Genomic DNA, 20,371 nt, shown 5'->3' with positions numbered 1-20,371 from the left:
TTTGAATTTTTGACCATAAGTTTCAAAGAAAATTTTAAAGGAAAAACCGACTTTTTGAAAGTACCATTAATTAAGCATGCAAAAAAAAACATTTATAAAAAAGAATCTTCAAAAAGTTCTGTTGTTTACTAACAAAAATTACGAAGTGTAAGAAAAATTTGTAAAAAATGCCAACGGCACGTAGTGTTCCCAAGCGGTCACCCATCCAAGTACTAACTACGCCCGACGTTGCTTAACTTCAGTGATCGGACGAGAACTGGTGTATTCAACGTGATATGGTCGTTGGCGAAAATCCCGTGGTTTATGACTATATTTAAATGTCTTAAAAGTATAACCAGTATAATATTTTTTATCCAGGAGCACGATTAATACAATAAATTAATGTTACAAATTATAATTATAGTTATTAATAATAATTACAAAATAAGTCACTAGCTAGGCCACATTCCACGGTAATACAGTATTACATAGTTTACTACAACCCAGGGCTTGCAAACGTTCTAATAATGTTATGATTATAACGTTATATTTGACAAAAAACGATTGAAATTTGTAAACGTAATTTTATTATAACGGAAAGCGATAATCACAAAAAATTAAATACTGCAAAACAAAACAAATAACGATTAACAAAATATGTTATATACCATGAAACAAAACAAAACGCAAAACGTAATTTATAGAATATCATGAACAAAAAATAACGCAAAACGAAATATTTTATAATCTATTTATTTAAAAACTCTATTGGTTTCGTAGAAACATTTATTTCATGCAATCAATCTAAGAATTGGTTATAATATTATATTCCGTATCCGGGCCATTACCTACCCGCATTATTTAAAATTTTTTAATTTAATAGGTATATTAACACTATTTTAAATAACGATAAACGCAAAACTTCTAAAACGTTTTAGTTCTAAATAACGATAAACACAAAAATTGGATAACGTTTTAATTCTGAATAACGATAAACGCAAAAATTGTGTAACGTTTTAATTGTAAATAACATAAAACGGATTTTTTTTCAAATGCAAGCCCTGTTACAACCTAATACTAACATGGCTGTAATTCGTAGGTGCAACTATTCCTCTAAAAAATAGGGTACTATAACAGAGTCCCCCACATGGCCACATCCCCTATACTACTAAAATCACATAATCTCATACAGTGGCATTGCTCAGGTGTGTTTGTTAAACGTTTTATAATTAACACAAAACTCACGACTGCTTACCAGTTAATAGTCATACACAGACGTACGTTTCTCTAAAATACGTCATATTATACTACAAAAGATAAGACTCCTTAAATGTTTTTACAAAATTATAAAATAGATGTAGTATTGAATCTGGAGTATTTATCATAATCAGAATTCAAAATCATGTTTCATGTTTTGGTAGGTAGATAGGATTGATTAATTCATCATGACGGTTTTATTTCCTTTCTGAAAAAATATATTGCATTTTAATATGTTGTTAAATAATGATTGAAGTTTGTTAGGGTTTTTTTAATGTATATAATAGTATGTAATATATGTATACTGTAATATTGTAGTTGTTAATTGTTGTTAGTTAGTACTCCGTCTAGTTGCGATCAAAAGTTTGTGAAAGACCCTATACAAACCACACCAACGTGTACAATTGACGTCTTACAAAACTCTCGTCATACTTGGTTAATATAAACTTGTGTAGTGATATTGAAATATTTGATTCAACCAAACTATTAATAATGGATTTCGTTGATGGATGTAAAATAGCTGATAATCCTGTATGGATTATTTTTTTTGGATAGAAAGATTATGTGAAAAAACTGAAGGGTTATAATTGTAAATATAAATTGACTCATAATTTTCTAGTATTTGGATGTAATAATATTATGTTCATAGAATCGCCAATCGCAGTGGCTAGGTGACCAATATTCTGAAGAGTCAATTTAAAAATGATAGCCATAAATGTAACTTACGAATGGGTAGTTCGTAATTATAATGATTGTTTTTGTATGTTATATTGTAATTTGAAGCCAAGTGGTTTCTATTTTTAATTTTCAGTTTTTTTTTTATATAATAATATTTTTATACCAGCCTACTGATAGAATATTCAAAAAATCATATTGAACTGTGGGAGCTGCAGGGCGTAGGGTTTATGCTAAAACACGTTTTGGTATATTCTACGTAGGTTGCCGAGAAAGATAGAACTTCATTAAAAAAATATGTTTTGCGAAGATAGTTGATATTTTTGTTATTAATTGTAACTTAGACCCGGTCCTTTCTACTGGGAGTGATGACACAAACATGTTTTGTATATAATATATAATATAGTATAAAGTATATTATTATAATATATAATATTATTTACCAAGATGTTTATTTATTAATATTTAAATACACATTTAAAAAGTATTGTTAAAGATCGTTATAATAAAAAAGCCTTCTGGTGATTTATATAAAAAATAAATTGTAACCATAGTATCTCAATTCAAAAAAAATGTATTGATGGATAAGACGTGAAATGGAACTCTGTATACAGTTTTATTTCAACAGCCTTGATTCTTAATAACAGTTTTAATTAATAACAAAAAAAAATGGATTGTTGGTTATAGTTGCTGTATTGGCCTTCCATTTGGTTGAATCTACATTAAACATAACGTTGTTCCTACGTATATTACGAATTATATAATAACAGAGTGTATGAAAAACGACAAAAATCCCGGGGAATTTTCTCAACTATCCTTCGTTACAGATATTTTTATTATTCGTTCAAACCCAATTTCTTATTACCATATTGTAACGCTGTTTGAAAGTAAACGTTTATGCGTGCTATAAGCGCGCCACTTCATACGTTTAGAAATACACACTCTGGAGAGGCATTCATTTTGAAAAAAATTCAATTTTTAGATTTTTCCCTTTAGTTACACTATAAAATCTACCTTTGTGCCAAATTTCACGTTTCTACCTATACGGGAAGTGTCTTATAATTTTGATGATCAGTCAGTAAGTGAGTCAGTCAGTCAGTCAGTAACAATATTGCAAATTTTGAAATCCTGCCATTTTGAAATGGCACAATATTAAGGGCTCATTTTCTTACAGCGTCCTAAGCTACTAGAGGTTAATCTGTGTTTTAAATTATTCTTATTTATCTTAAGAGGAAACAGAGATATATGGGTTAGAAAAAAAGGGCGAATTGGTTCGTGTAAAGATACACTAGCATTGCTGTAACTTGGCCTGGCGCACTGCCGTGCGCTCAGATACATTTTATTACTTTCTGTTATATAGTTTAACCAATTTATACTATACCCAAGTCTAGAATAAAACAAGTTTATTAAATATTAGTACTATATTAACGGATTGTTAAAGGATTATAAACAGTCCGGGCCAATTAACAACAGAAATCCCAGATAATATGGTGTCTTGGAATATGTGGTTTTAAATTGTAGGTATATTATTATCGGATAGCTGGTATGCGATCAGCTGCAAAATCTGATTAAATCCTAATTTTCTATTCCAAAACAACGATGGGGGACACATCCTTGCGATGTCTGTACGTCGTACTAGGTCAATAAACCCAGATAATTTATTGAGATATTACAATATCATGTTTGACGGGATTTTCGCAGGGCACGCGTCCGGTGGTTTCAACGAGGAGGTCATATGGATCAGCATCAGCATGAGTATTGCCATCGTCATACTGATAACGATAGCTCTGTGCTATTTGGCTCGGCAGCGGTGCAAAAAGAGACAGGAGATAAGCGTACGCACTTAACATGGACAATATGTAAACACATACATCATACACATACCTAAGCATACCTACTACGACCACCTAAATACGAGTTCGTCGCTCGCGGACTGCGTACACTGAGTTTATGTTATTTGGACCACCCCACTCGCGTTGTCATAACTAAATTATTATTATTATTAGTAGTAGTATATTATTATTGTCATTATTATAATTATTTCTATATTATTACTATCGTTGTCGTATATTGAATGTTAGTCCTCGACTGAAGATCTGTATTCTTTGTCGTCCTTTACTTTCGGCGACCACGTGACACGTGTCTAAACCCCCCCCCCCCCCCCCCGTTCCAGCCATTTTTTTGTCAAAAATTGGTCACTCCTCCCCCTCGCAAACATTTCCGTCACATAGTCACAACGTTAGAATAAATCACGTCACGCGTATAGTTACTATTGGCGACTGATAAACCCCAAGAGAACCGTATTTAACGCAAGACGTACAAGTTTCAACGTGTCACATCCTCCATGCGTAAATGAAAGATCCTTTCGACGTCAGACACGTCATTATGCGTTCGCCGTTTGATGCGTATAATAATATACCTACCGGTGACATTATACATTTTGCAAAACACTCAAATATAATAATATAATGGCCATCGATATAGCACTTAATATTTATTTTACATAGATCATATTTTGTTATATTATATTCACGTGAAAACGTCACACGCAGTGGCGGTTTTCACATTTAATTTTACATGAGGCGGAAAAATATTAAATGGTAAATACATTATTACTCTAACACAGCCCACAGGAACAAAAATGTTCAAATGGTATTGAGTTATCAACATGGAGCGGGAAGATTAGCCAGTTATGATAAAAACTATTCTGTGGCTCTGTGCCATAGAGTAACTTACTCTGTGTTCTGTGCTAAGCACGGGCTAAGATATAATGGACTTTACGAGCTTACATGTGCGTGCGTAGACGCACCTCGCAAGCACAAACTTAGGCGACGGCGGCTACCGCCTCTGTCGATCTCAGCGCTTTAGCGGGGGCGGCACCGGGCGCGTAAGTCACGTTACAGCGACGCGCAGCCGTTCTCGCGTTCGTAGGTAAGTTTTGTACAAAAAAATAATATTCAATATTGTTGTTTATTAAACTTAAATTCTAAAGCATTATACGAGTACCTATATAAATTAAAATTAAAAATTAAAGTATACGATTAAAATTTTAAAATTCAAAATAGTACAAAATACTAATATAAAGAAACATATATTTTTTATTTTCCTGAAAATTACAAGTGAGGCGGCACCTCACTTGCCTCACCCCCAAAACCGCCACTGGTCACACGAATCCTAAGACATAGATTTAATATTACAATAACGATTAAACTGATTTTATGTGTATCCCCCCCCCCCCCCCATACTTTCCGTAGTAATTAATAAAATATATTGATAGTATAATTTGTAATATTGGCTTATATTTCAATAGTGTTGTAAGCTGCACACCGCGACGAGTGATAATAAATTATTATAATAATATTATAGCACGGCACGCGTTTCTTTTTCGATTATAAAAATGTTATAATAATATGTATGCAGAAGACGAAAATTGCGTCGACGAAAAATCATACATTTCAGGACGGTCGGTCGTACGGTCGTCGTTCCGTGAAAGTTTTGACGAGTACAATAAACCATGTAATAATAAAATATTTTACTATAATAAATTGTCACCATTACCGCTGTGATGATTGATTTCATTTTTATTTATAATAATTCACATTATTCAATTAACGATTATTATATTTTACTTATTGAAATCCTGAAACTCCCGTGGCGTTACTCCACGTGATTGTGTTTAATATATTAATGTAATAATCGCATCACCAAAAACGATTTATAAATGTATTACAATAGCATGTTAATAGCAATACTGCAATAGGTAAACAAAAAAAAAAAATATTAAAAATTCGTAGAAATGTAAGCGAAAAACGTTATATTATCTCCATGTAATCAAATTCAAAATCATAATTATATTATAATATTATGTAGGCACTGACAATAATAATTGCATGTATGTTTCGTATTGTATCCAAGTTCTGTAACATACATACTTCGTATAAATCGCAGAATATAACTTTATTTTATAAGTTTCTTCAACGTTTCTATCAGTAGGTTATTCCAAAATCTGTTAAAAAAATTGAAAAATATAAATAATACTTTAAAAAAATTAGTTTAATTTATAAAATACAATGTACTAGTATAATTATGATGAGAGTGGAAAACGCATCCAAGCATAACATATTAATAATATATTGTAGGTGTGCTATAGTCTGTATACTTTATACAACAACATGTGTACGTGTGCTGTGTTTATATAACTCTTTTAATATAATATACTAAGACCAATTAATATTAAAGTCATATTTTTAAAATTATTTAATTGTGTAATCTGCGAAACAATATTATATATATATATATATATTAGTGTATGTAATAGACATAAGACATATACTATTATAGTATCAAGTATCAACATATTGTAGTGGTTTACAATGGAAATTATAATATTGTCTTCTATGCCTAATAACATTTGATTGTAATAAATTATTATATTGTAATGAACCTGAAGCTGACTGTTCGTTATTTATTCATAATTAATAGTAAGCAAATAAACTAGCCAAGATACCTAATCAGTTTTCCCTAAAGCCAACCAATAAACAAAAAAAATAATTTTTGTACCTGACAATTATATGAAAAAATACGAAGTCAACGATATTCTACAGTCAATATGACTGCTTAATGTGTTCTGCACGGGCCCAAATTTGTGAGTTTGGCAACACACGGTCGATATTTTACGGCACGACATTTTTACGGCGCGTTTTGTTAAAATGCATTAAAATGAATAGAGCACAACACACAAATCTCGCGCCGTAAAAATATAAGGAACGTCATTTCAAAAACTGTGGCGTGCACCTTGACTATTCCGTGCGTTAAAAATAGCGCGCGATAAGTATTTTCCGTTCATATGCACTAAAATAAATGAGCGGCATCACATGGGCCGTAATAATCGCGCGGTAATTAAATAGTTTGTCATTTGCCTATTGTTGATCGTAGTAGTCGTACTTGTGCTTGTGCTGTTCAACATGTCTTCAACAGAGGAAGAAATTCAGGTTCTTGACGAAGATATTTTGGATGTTGATCTTTTGTTTGATCTTTAGATAACATTAGTAGAGGAAAATCCGTTATTATTATGGGATAAGACATTAGATTCATACTCGGACAGAAACGAAAAAAGGAAATGCTGGAAAGACATATTTTGTAAAATAAAACCAGGATTTGAAGAGATGGATATAAAGGATCAAAAAATTATAGGTAAATTATTAAAATGTTTATATTTATTTATTTAGAATAGAATATTATGTTTTATTAGGTGTAGTGATATTTGAAATCTTAAAATATTATAATAATTACAAAATATTATATAAAAAAAAAATACTGAGATTAAAATTATTGAACATAAGTTGATTAATTATTATAATGTGATAACTAAATAAATGGTTTTTGGACTAGGTACATTTTTTATAGAGTAACATTAGATATTTGAATAACATTATTTAAAATTTTTTTGTTCTATTCTATAACTTTTTTATATATCATGCTGCCAAGGTACAGCTCCAACTGAAGAAAAATAATCAGCAAATGTATTCCTCATATCATTTGCTGATCGTGTGCCACGGTCAGGTGTAGTGTTTACATCCTCTAATCCATCAATAGACAGAGTATCTTGAAAATTTATTCCGTTTTTTTCGCGTACATAGTTGTGTAGAACGCAACATGCTTTTGTAATATCCACTGCTAATTCAGTTGTAACATTCATTGGCCGGTGAAAAATTCTCCATTTATTGGATAGTATACCGAACGCACATTCGACATACCTTCGCGCACGAGACAAGCGATAATTAAATATACGTTTATTTTTATTAAATTTCTGCCTCCATAAGGACGTAATACATGTTGGGAAAGACCAAATGCCTCATCTGCTATACAAAAACATAATCTGCATTGATATTAGTATTCAATATTGGACAACTTTCAGGAATATTAAGTTCATTTTTTTATAGCAGATTCCAAAACGTAGAATTTTTAAAAATTGTCGAATCTGAATCTTTTCCAAATGATCCTATGTCGACGTAAACAAATTTATAGTTAGAATCAACGATTGCTAGCAGGACAATTGAGAAATAATGTTTGTAGTTGAAATGTTGACTTCTAGTTCCCGATGGCTTTATCATACGGATATGCTTCCCGTCTATCGCTCCTAAACAATGGGGGAAATTAGCACGTTGTTCAAAATAATGTTTTCGTCTGCCATGGTCGACATGTCAGCACATACTGAAGAATTTTTGTTCATATCGCCAAGTTGAGAAATATTGTGCGGTAAAATGACACTCGTGTGTTGTTCAATATTTTTACTGCGCGTAATATTTTTGTTTATGCCGTAAAATTTCGCGCGGTAAAATAACGCCTGTGTGTTGCCAGCCAAACTCGAAATCTACGATAATGTGTTACAAACTTGTGTAGAGTACCTTCAAAAGAAATATGATAATTTATTGTGAAACGAAATAAAACGAAATATACATTTAACGAGAATATCTGAGTAGGTGATAATTACATTATAAATTGTAATATTCAATGTGTGTTACTGATTGTACTCAGATATTCTCGTTATAATTTCGTTTCACAATAAATTATCATATTTCTTTTGAAGGTACTCTACACAAGTTTGTAACACATTATCGTAGATTTCGAGTTTGGCTGGCAACACACAGGCGTTATTTTACCGCGCGAAATTTTACGGCATAAACAAAAATATTACGCGCAGTAAAAATATTGAACAACACACGAGTGTCATTTTACCGCACAATATTTCTCAACTTGGCGATATGAACAAAAATTCTTCAGTATGTGCTGACATGTCGACCATGGCAGACGAAAACATTATTTTGAACAACGTGCTAATTTCCCCCATTGTTTAGGAGCGATAGACGGGAAGCATATCCGTATGATAAAGCCATCGGGAACTAGAAGTCAACATTTCAACTACAAACATTATTTCTCAATTGTCCTGCTAGCAATCGTTGATTCTAACTATAAATTTGTTTACGTCGACATAGGATCATTTGGAAAAGATTCAGATTCGACAATTTTTAAAAATTCTACGTTTTGGAATCTGCTATAAAAAAATGAACTTAATATTCCTGAAAGTTGTCCAATATTGAATACTAATATCAATGCAGATTATGTTTTTGTATAGCAGATGAGGCATTTGGTCTTTCCCAACATGTATTACGTCCTTATGGAGGCAGAAATTTAATAAAAAATAAACGTATATTTAATTATCGCTTGTCTCGTGCGCGAAGGTATGTCGAATGTGCGTTCGGTATACTATCCAATAAATGGAGAATTTTTCACCGGCCAATGAATGTTACAACTGAATTAGCAGTGGATATTACAAAAGCATGTTGCGTTCTACACAACTATGTACGCGAAAAAAACGGAATAAATTTTCAAGATACTCTGTCTATTGATGGATTAGAGGATGTAAACACTACACCTGACCGTGGCACACGATCAGCAAATGATATGAGGAATACATTTGCTGATTATTTTTCTTCAGTTGGAGCTGTACCTTGGCAGCATGATATATAAAAAAGTTATAGAATAGAACAAAAAAATTTTAAATAATGTTATTCAAATATCTAATGTTACTCTATAAAAAATGTACCTAGTCCAAAAACCATTTATTTAGTTATCACATTATAATAATTAATCAACTTATGTTCAATAATTTTAAACTCAGTATTTTTTTTTTTTATAATATTTTAAGATTTCAAATATCACTACACCTAATAAAACATAATATTCTATTCTAAATAAATAAATATAAACATTTTAATAATTTACCTATAATTTTTTGATCCTTTATATCCATCTCTTCAAATCCTGGTTTTATTTTACAAAATATGTCTTTCCAGCATTTCCTTTTTTCGTTTCTGTCCGAGTATGAATCTAATGTCTTATCCCATAATAATAACGGATTTTCCTCTACTAATGTTATCTAAAGATCAAACAAAAGATCAACATCCAAAATATCTTCGTCAAGAACCTGAATTTCTTCCTCTGTTGAAGACATGTTGAACAGCACAAGCACAAGTACGACTACTACGATCAACAATAGGCAAATGACAAACTATTTAATTACCGCGCGATTATTACGGCCCATGTGATGCCGCTCATTTATTTTAGTGCATATGAACGGAAAATACTTATCGCGCGCTATTTTTAACGCACGGAATAGTCAAGGTGCACGCCACAGTTTTTGAAATGACGTCCCTTATTTTTACGGCGCGACACTCGTGTGTTGTGCTCTATTCATTTTAATGCATTTTAACAAACGTCTTGGAACTACTGCAATCTGTAACACACATTTAATAATACAGTTTGTAATGTAACTATTGCATATTTTTTTTTTTTTTTAGTTACTTTGGCATTCTGTTTAAACTGACATTTTTTTGTTTTTCCAGATATAATTTATCATATTTCTTTTGAAGATAAGCCAAATCCCGTATTACGGCCTTTAATTTGGATTCTAATTCCATATAGCCTTCCTCGGTATTCGAAAGACGTTTGAGCTTTAATCTAAAAATACAAATTCATATAGTTTTTACTTGTTTATATATAGCTGCAGTTTAAATATAATATAAACCCTTCTTAGTTAAATATTATACATTATACAATTTCATGATGCAATTAATGTGCAACACAGGCCACAGTTTTTGATTTTTTAAGTGAGAAGATTAATTGCGTAGAAAAATATTGATTAATCGTTGTACCCATCCATTCCAGTGGCGTATTTAGGATAGGATGGCTGATAAACCCGGTCACCCCCTTTTTTGTGTAGTATACAGGCCAGGCTTTATAATATTATATATATATATGTGGTATTTAATCTAGTGATTGCCCCCACCTTAGGAGATTTCTGGCTAAGCCACTGCATAATTTATGTCAAGTATAAAAAAAACATAACAATGCTTTTATATTCATTTATCTGTTATCTTTATCTAGATACTTTAGGCATTTTTATCTATTATCTCTATCTACATTATATTTTAGTTATCTATTCCGAACACTGATTATCACCAAAATTAATAATCAAAAACCATAGAGTAAAAAAGGTAGACTTAGACAAATCAAATAGTAAAATAACATGAGTTTATAAATCTGTAATATTACCACCGAAGATAACTTTCTTACTAACCTATTATTCATTAAAAGTACTGAACTACAACATCTCAATTCTCAATTGATAATGACTCAAGATAATGTTTCATTCATAATCAGGTTATTTTTGATTCATTACAGATATTCTTATAGATTTTACTTGTTTAAATATCTATTCAAATATAATATGAAAAATTCCTAGTTCCTTTTTATAGCGATATTTAACATGTATAATATAAATTATTATAGTGTAAACAAATCTACAGTACCCTCCCCTACAGTACCACAGGCTAATTACCTAGTAGTCAAAGCCTTAACCCTAATAAAAAAAATATATATATATATATATATATAAATTACACTAATTACGTTAATTCATTTTTTTGGATTGACAATTTTGTGTTTTCACTTTTTGCATCTTTTATATTTTTAACTTGAATTTTGTAATTCAATTCACTGTCGGTCTGAAACTGCTTAAATGCATTTGTCAATTCTTCGTTTTTTCGTTTACTATTATTTAATTCTTCTTGCATTCTAAAGATTTTTTTCTGAAACTTAAATATATTATATGTTTATTATTATTTAAGTATTAACTCCAATTAGCTGATTATTAAAGTAATATCATTTACATTATTCAATAATAAATAGTTTTTTCAATAAGAAAACATTGTCTAATACTAAAATATATTAATAAGTACCTAACCTACGAGAATGTTTGTAAGTTAGTACTCTATGTTATTTAGAGAAAATTGTTTTACCTCTTCAACAGTAGATTTCATTTTGTTCGCTTCTAATTGTTGAACCTTTTGGCATTTTTTATTATATTCTAATTGCCTTTTCATAACATCCGAGCATTTCTCTGAGTGTTCAGCTTTATATTTTAACTCTTCTTTGTTTTTCTCCACATTTTTAATGATTTCATTTACTCTCATGGAATCTGGAACAATAAAAATAAACTATAATTTACACCACTTATTTTTATTATATTAGACAAATATTTAAATGACAAGGTAATACGTGCTTTTTCTCATGGAATATATTTTCTTATAATCATTTCGTACTTGTCTACATAGCAAAGTTGATTGTCTATTTGCTAATTTACGTTGATAATCACAACTATCCATTTGAATCTGTTAAAAAAACACATGATTATTTAATGTATCTAACATAATCATTCTCAAACAGTTACAGTTAAAAAACAATAAACAATCAAGAAATTATTTTTTAACTACCGATAAATAGTTTATGGGAATTTGTTTTAAACATTTACCTCTAGCTTTTGAATTTTTGAGTCTTTACCCAAGACATCCAGTTTATTATATATTATTTCATATTTTTGTTTTTCGAGCAATACTTTTGCCGCTTTTTCACTATCTTTTGCTTTTTTTGTATCATACAAGCTTTTAACCACTACGTCTCGATATTTTTTTTGTTCTTTCACTTGGTTATCAAATTTTATTTGCTTTCTATTGAATAAAACAAATAGCATATATTTAATTGTATTTTATTATGTATAATATAAGAATAAAACTTACGTTTTGATAATTTGTTCTAAAGCAAATATTTTATTTTCGTAATGTCTTTCTTTTATTGAACCTAGAATTAATAATTAATTCAACATTTAAAACGCGACAACAATCATAGAATAGGTATATTGTATAGGTATGTAGGTATATATTGTACAAAAGTTCCTATCATTCATAACTAGGGCTTGAACTAAAAACATACTCAATATATACATGCAGTTATATACACAACTCACGTGCAAATTCAATATTAATTTAAGTTTGCGTATATTTTTAGCATTGAAAATGATTCTAAGTTTATTTTTAATTTAGGTACTTTTTAAAATATAAAAAATATTAATTTGATTCCCTACTATTCACGCCTACTTACCTACGGCCACAAGATTATTATTAATTTATAAGTACTCCAAATAATTGTTTTATTATTATTTCACGATTTTTTTAATACTAGTAAACTATTAAAAGTTAGGTATATTAACAACCAATAATCAAATATACACTAAAAAGTCATAAAATCAGAACGTACGCACATAAAATCATAGTTAAAAGATATATTTAATTAAATAAAATGTATACAAATTCTTTAAAGTCATTAAATTTATTTTCGTACTCTTTATCAATGGACAATATAATAGTCACATAATTAATAACATGCAAATACAACAAAATTCAAACCCTAATTATGAAATAGTTTTTTAAAATTTTTATTAGAGAATATACAATCTATACACAAAGGCATAATAAGAATATTATGTACTACAAAAAGTTTGAACATGAATAGGGTGAGGGAAGAAACCATCCAGTGATCGCATTTCTTTTTTCTTAAGATAAAATAGTTAACTTTTGAAATCAAGCTATTTACTAATTGTATATAATTATTATTATTATTGATAATATAGATGATAGATTTGTTATAGAACTTACCGCATTTTATTACCGGCTCCTCGTCTTCAAGTTTACCATGTTTTGACTGGTACTGTAAAGTAAAATTTGTATTACTACACTTAAATATCAACTTTCATTTTAAGTACCTATATAATATATAATACATAATATTATTATGTATGGGGTTCGGATTTGAAGGCAATATAATTAATAAAAAGCGGGTCACTGTAATGGACGGTATTAAATTTGAATTCAATGATATAATCTCATTGTAAACGAAAAACGGTTCTTAGCGTGGACAGTTTATCAGCCTAGGATATTTTATATTGTATTTATATTGTTTTTAATACGCTATAGCCAATTAAGTTGAATTATGCGTATTTGTTTAATATCATATTCATTATTTGTTACAAATAGTTTGTACACAATAATATGCTTTAGCAGTTTCAAGTACCCAAAAATAATACTTTTAAAATATAACACAAAACAAAAATCATTATTCTTCATTTGAATATCTAATTTCGTCCAAATTTGAAAATAAAATATCTATAAAAAAAACAGTGATTTATATTTTTTAGATTTTTTGGTTACATAAGAACCCAACCTTGTTTTAAATTTTCAATCCTTAGCTATCAACGTTTATATAGGAATTGATAAAATAAACATAAGGCGTAAATTTCAAGTATCTACAGGTACTCGTTTTTTAATTACATCAAAATAATAAAATCACTACATGACAAATAGATTGAATATCAAATGTTGTAAAAACGCTCATAAAAATTTAATTTACTATTCCAGTAGTTATTTTTTTTTTAGGTAAAGATAGACATGAAGAATCTTGTATTTAATTTTTAAATCTTAGATTCAAAAAGAAAATTTTTTACAAATTTCTAACTCAAAATAATTTTCAAATTTTCGTAATTTTTATGTATTTAGTCAAAATTTGAATTTTAAATGAAATTGGAAAAAATTAGATCAATTTATCAATTGTGACAATATATTAAGAGCCTTATATTAAGTTTTTTGACCCAAAAAATAACATTTTATTGACATTTAAAATTAAAAACTTAAAATGTTTGTATGTAAACAGTAGAAAACGAGTCAAAATATTTTGAAAATTTTATAATATTGTAAATAAAATGCTAATATTAACATTCAGTTAAATTATAATAACTTTAAATATAACATCGACAATGCGTAGTCTTCAAAAGCTCCTATCGATTTGTTCTATTGATATATTATGTATAGAAAACTATCAGGTCAATTGATATTTAAACACATACAAATTAAAAAAGAGCAAAAAAAACAAAAAAGGTATATATAGGTAAAAAAACAAAAAAACAAAAAAAAATTTCACCCATTATCTTAGAAATTAAATGAAACACATTTTATTAAAAAAAAATTATTTTTCTATTCTTATTAAAAAAAAGGCATTTGCCTTCAAATCCTAACCCTAATTATATACATATGAAGTTAAGTACTCTTATAAGAACAACCACCTAATTCCAATATTCGCTTTTTTAACTAGGTGTTTGAAAAGAACGTCGTTCATGAACGCTCGTGCACGTGTTCACGTTCATATTTATTTTAGTGAACGATACGTGAACGTCATTCGTTTTTTTTCAAATAGAACGTGAATGTGAACGAAGTTCACATATTTAACGAATTTGAATGATTTTTAAGACGTTCAAATTTATTTAATATTTTATAAATATTGATTGATAATACTATTATGATAATATAAAATATATATTACGAATTAGAAAAAGAAGATGCATGGAATTCCAGTGGGCACGCTTGGACATAAAACAACAATAATATTATGATTTCCACGATTTTGTATTCATATTTAAACGATACATAAAAATAAAATAAAATAAATTAAATGAACGACAAAATGTACGCATTCATATTTTCAAAGAACGTGAACGTGAACGTGTTCATTTGAAAAAAATATGAATTTGAACATGAACGAGTTCCTTTTTTAAGCGCTGAACGTAAACATAAACGAATTCATAGTTTTAGTCAGCGTTCCAAACACTGATTTTACTTTGTTTTAAGATGTATATAATATACTTTTAAATTTAATCTGTAAACTTTATAAAATAAAATATTAAAAATATGAAAACTAAAACATTCGTATATGAATTTAAACGTTTCAATTAAATTAAATAAATAAAAAATGTTAAATTACTTTTACGTAAAATAACCTACTGCACACTTAGATCTGATTCTTTCAACAGTAAACACTAGTTATCTCAAAATACGAAAAATATGTAATTATTTTACAATATATTTTGTTTTACACAATTTCAGTTTATTAGGTACAAACAATATAAAAAATATATATTTTCTGTGTTATCATTATTCATTATAGTTTTTTTAAGTTTTTAAATTTTTCTTATCGTACCTAATTAAATGACGGATGTGACGGTTAATATATTTTCTTTGATATACCTAGTCATTTCTTACGGATAAATAAAATAAAGATTCTACTTTCTAATAACTTGTTTGGATAATATCTTACGAAAGGACAATCAAGGTTACTGAATTTTTTTGACAAAATAAGATTCTGCTCCATACATTCTTCTAATTTCTTCTTTATTACTGTTATATCTTCTCCTGTATATATAAACTTTGTTTTTTGCTTCTCCAGTTCTCGCTAAAATACATATTATTATTATATATATATATATTATATGCAATATAGGTAAGTTGTAAAATGAAATGTTTAAATGTTTTTTTTTTATTATTACAGCAATTTCTATTAATTTCTTATTTTCCAATTGCTCTGTGAATATTATTCGTTTAAATATGTTCATTTGTTTTTTAAGCCCACTTTCATTATCTCTCAATATTTCAACTGTTAATTTCAATTGAGTTTCTTCATCCTAAAGGAAAATTTCACCAAGTTAATTATTTTATGATTACGTTTAGTAATTAAAATGTTAAATAAAATAATCACCAATTTTGCTTTTAAATTATTATTTTCATGAACTAGACTTGAATATTTAAGTTTGGAATCTTTGCATTCCTTATTCATATCTTGAATTGTTCTTTCCAGAGCTTTAACATGTGTTTCAGAATCACTCAATTTTTTCTGTAAAATTGGTTTGTGAAATATACTTAATTTGTTTCAAACATAATACACAATTTATTCGTTTGATGTGATATGAAATTGAGATACATAGTTTTCTAACTTACCAATGCATTTTCAAACTTAGTCTTATGAATTTTAAGCTCTCTATTCAATCCTGTTGCTAAAATATCTCTGGAACGTAATTCGCCCTCATATTGACTTATTTGTACTTGCAATGTTTTAATATGTATCTGAAATTATACGCATATAGTAATTGTTTACATTTTGAGATATCAAAAATACTTCAAGATTATCAGTCTTAGCTTTTTTTATTTCATTTTCAGCCTTTGTTCGAAGTTTATCTTTATGTTCTTGGGCTTTTTCTAGTTTATATTTCGCGATAATTTTTTCAAGCTTTTGGTTTACAACCTATAAAGATTTATTTTATATTTATATCTTGAATAATATAATAGTTTGCGAATTGTGTTATATTATTATTTATTACTATTAAAGCTGTATTTTGCTCCGTAGTTTCTTTATATTTTTTTTCTATTTCTACACGTTTTTCCATCGAAAGTCTATTGGCCAATAATAAATTTTTTTTATCTGTGGTTAGCATAGATATTTCCTTATTGAATTCCGTTATTTTTGATTGATACTTCGGTAGTTTGATTGAATAATCCTAACAAAAATGAACTAATAAATTTAATATATTATAATTCATCCGCGTGTACTTACGTGATCAACTAACTGAATAATAGCTATAGGTAGGTACACGTTTTCTGATTCAATTTGTGTGTGCATTGTGATTATTAAAACAAAATGTTTATATTATGCTAAGAAGTGTTTTAAACACTACATTTTTTTAATCAAAATATTTTACTATTTTTTATTATAGGATTTATTTTTATTTATGTTATACATTTTTTAACAACTTCTATTTAAATGTTTTTAATCAGAAGAAGAATACTAGCAATTTAGTTTATTAGTTTATGTGCGCGTTTGAATGGAACAACTTCGTTTAATTCAACAGTGAGTTATATATATTACGTTGATTATAGTTCAAACTTAGCTATACCTACACTGCGATTTGAATTATACGTAAGAAATATTATAGAGGTACCTACAGGCTACAGATCAATACAGTTTGTTGTTCTTTGAAAATATGTAAACAGTAAATATCGGTATATAAAGCTACTATCGGAATTAGTATTTAAATGAATACCTACTTTATATTTTTTATGTAAGTCTATTTTCTCTTTCTCCTTTGTATTTATTTCTGTTCTTAATAGCTTATTTTCTGCATTAAGTTCGGAGCATTCATATTTAAGCTCAGCGTTTTCTTTTTTCACTTGATCTAACTCGTGCTCGAGTATTACAGGATCATAATATACTTCTGGTCTGAAATATTATTCAAAATGTTAAATCTTTGTTATACGGTTATACCAAACACAATATCACTACATGTAAATTTTACGAATAAAATAATAAACAGTGTATAATAAATTTATGGAAATTAAAGTTTTAAACGTCGGGCACAATACGATCTACTTACGATTCTTCCCAAATAGGAATGAGTTCTCTTTCAAAATCCATTATTGTGTCATCCATCATTATAATAATACTTTATACTTAATAGGCAAATAACTAATACAAATTATTACACTTGTCAAAGTCAGTTAACTAATTAGATACAAATATAAAGCGATCTCATAAATCACAATGCTTAACAACAAGTTATGTTTCAAACATAAAGCGTATCCATGGATATATTGGACTTTAAAAATAATATGAATCCGAATAAAAATACATAAACAATTTATTATTATTAAATATTTCATTATTATATGCAAATAATACTTTTAATAAACCATAAGTAAGATAAACTATAATTAGAAATATGCTTGTACCTGATTTGCTCGATTAACAAATGGCAACCAATGTATAAATAAAATATTAATTTCTAAAATTTTTTTCTCCTATTACCAAAATCAATAATTTATAAACCAAAATGTCCATCGGAAATATCAAAATCCCTGTCTAACCTAACTTAACATCCCCGTGGTTGGACCTACTGGATCCAATTATGATTCTTAATCATCCCGGGAACCCAGGGCCGTCTTGGTGGATATCGGGGCTATGTGTGAAATGTTTTTGAAAGGCCTATTTAGTTGGTGTTAGGTGTTACTTTATGGTCTCAGAGAGAGTAAGCAGCGAAAAGGTGCTTCAGGTGCCAGACCATCGGTCACAACACCAGTAAATGCACCGCAACCGACAGGACGGGGGCGTGTTGGAGATGTGGTGAAAAGGGTCACGCAATGAAGGATTGCATGGCTGGGGACAACCGCTGCCTGGCATGTGAGTTGGCGGGGCTGCAGAGGGCGATCCACCGGCCCGGGTCGGACGCCTGTGCAGCCAGAAGGAAGGCCGCAGGCTCAAAGACTTCCAACGATACAAATGTTTTTGAAAGGCCTATTTAGTGGGTATTAGGTGTTACTGTAGGGTCTCAGAGTGAGAGTCGGAATTCAAGCCTATATCGACGACTCTCAATCATTAGATGAATATACATGACTTATTATGGACCCGATAACTTATTTTTTCAACCGGTCGCGGGACGTTTCCATTTGTGGGGCCCTGTGACACAGCACATCTCGAACCGCCTTCAAGCCGGTCCTGCGGTCAAACTTCAAACACACACAAAAAGTGTCATCAAATTCGGTCCAATCGTTTAGAAATGCATAAAGAGCATACATTACAGACAAACATTAACTTATTATTGATATTATTTAATAATTTAGTAATATCGTTTAAAATAATAAAAATCATAAATGTTATTGAACACAAGAAATAGCCAATATTCTATACATAGGTACTGAATTAATATAATTATATAGTAGGTACGAAAAGCATACACAATTGAAAATGCCGAAACAAATACAATCTTTTGATTTATTAATACAGATAAGTATTATACATATTACACAGACCAAGTCTTCAGTTAGTGTAGACTGAATGTATAGAGAAAATTAAAAATTAAAAATTCTATAATTTAATAATTTAATCAAAAAAAAAAAAATGAAAATAAACGTATTTCACTGGACACTGATAATCACATCATAGTAAAGGTTCGGTTTCGTTAACACAGTCGACTACATGACTGGTCTGAGCACCGGTATTTTGTATGACTGCTGCAGTCAACTGCGGAAACAAACCGTATACCTTTGCACAAAAACTGAAACACGGTATTGTAAATCTTGCGTGCTGAGAGAGCTGAGAACGAAAAGTGAACCCATGTGGGCTATGACTATTTGGACACATACTAGTTGCGGACGAATTATTTAGGTCAGGAATTATAACATAACAATTGCGGACACGAGTTTCGTTGTCATAATACTAATTGCGTACAGAGCTTTTTTTAATAAAAACCACGTTAGTTGTGGACACAAATATTTCCCTTCACCACTTTTTCAGGACTTAGGACAAGCTACCAAAAAAATTGGTAGGTGGGGTTAAAAATATTTGTGTCTTGCAAAAGAGCAATCGTTATTTTTAAAATGTTGTTGAATTATTTATTGTTTTAATTTTGTGGAAGAAATTGTTTATAAAATATTTATAGATTATCGTCATTATTTATCGTCATGGTTTTTATAGATCTTGTGGTAAAAATGTTTTTGAAACAGCCTGTATATCAAACAGTAATTTCCCAACGTCCACGATCGCTATATCAAAAATAATAATAGGAAATTTCTTATCTTATATTTGTGTCCGCAATTCGTATGTTACCTTTTTAGATTTCGTCCGCAACTCACATGGTTTTTGTCACTTTGTCTGCAATTCGGAAACACCGGACTATTTTGTCTACTAACAA

General features: G+C 29.2%; 2 protein-coding genes and 1 non-coding gene across 3 annotated transcripts; 1 reads left to right on the top strand and 2 right to left on the bottom strand.

Annotated features, from left to right (window-relative positions):
• Positions 1-168: 168 nt before the first annotated feature.
• LOC132949819 (5S ribosomal RNA) lies at positions 169-287 on the bottom strand. The gene has a single exon (XR_009665144.1). It is a non-coding gene; the product is annotated as a 5S ribosomal RNA (ribosomal RNA).
• A 3,243-nt stretch (positions 288-3,530) lies between these two features.
• Positions 3,531-3,948, top strand: LOC132948279 (uncharacterized). The gene has a single exon (XM_061018689.1). The coding sequence runs from the start codon at positions 3,531-3,533 to the stop codon at positions 3,756-3,758; it is 228 nt and encodes a 75-aa protein (XP_060874672.1). The 3' UTR covers positions 3,759-3,948.
• A 6,323-nt stretch (positions 3,949-10,271) lies between these two features.
• Positions 10,272-18,203, bottom strand: LOC132949574 (uveal autoantigen with coiled-coil domains and ankyrin repeats protein-like). The gene is made up of 15 exons (XM_061020533.1): positions 18,059-18,203; positions 17,733-17,904; positions 17,009-17,185; positions 16,807-16,932; positions 16,629-16,754; positions 16,390-16,524; positions 16,181-16,315; positions 15,952-16,086; positions 13,464-13,515; positions 12,549-12,609; positions 12,284-12,479; positions 12,035-12,143; positions 11,772-11,950; positions 11,383-11,567; positions 10,272-10,431 (listed from the first exon to the last, which is right to left on the bottom strand). The coding sequence occupies exons 1-15, from the start codon at positions 18,115-18,117 to the stop codon at positions 10,272-10,274; spliced, it is 2,007 nt and encodes a 668-aa protein (XP_060876516.1). The 5' UTR covers positions 18,118-18,203.
• Between the last annotated feature and the right edge of the window lie 2,168 nt (positions 18,204-20,371).

The sequence above is a fragment of the Metopolophium dirhodum genome, chromosome 7, assembly GCF_019925205.1.
Source record: "Metopolophium dirhodum isolate CAU chromosome 7, ASM1992520v1, whole genome shotgun sequence".
NCBI lineage: Eukaryota > Metazoa > Arthropoda > Insecta > Hemiptera > Aphididae > Metopolophium > Metopolophium dirhodum.
Note: the sequence above shows the minus strand (reverse complement) of the source record. Positions and strands in the feature narration are given on the sequence as shown.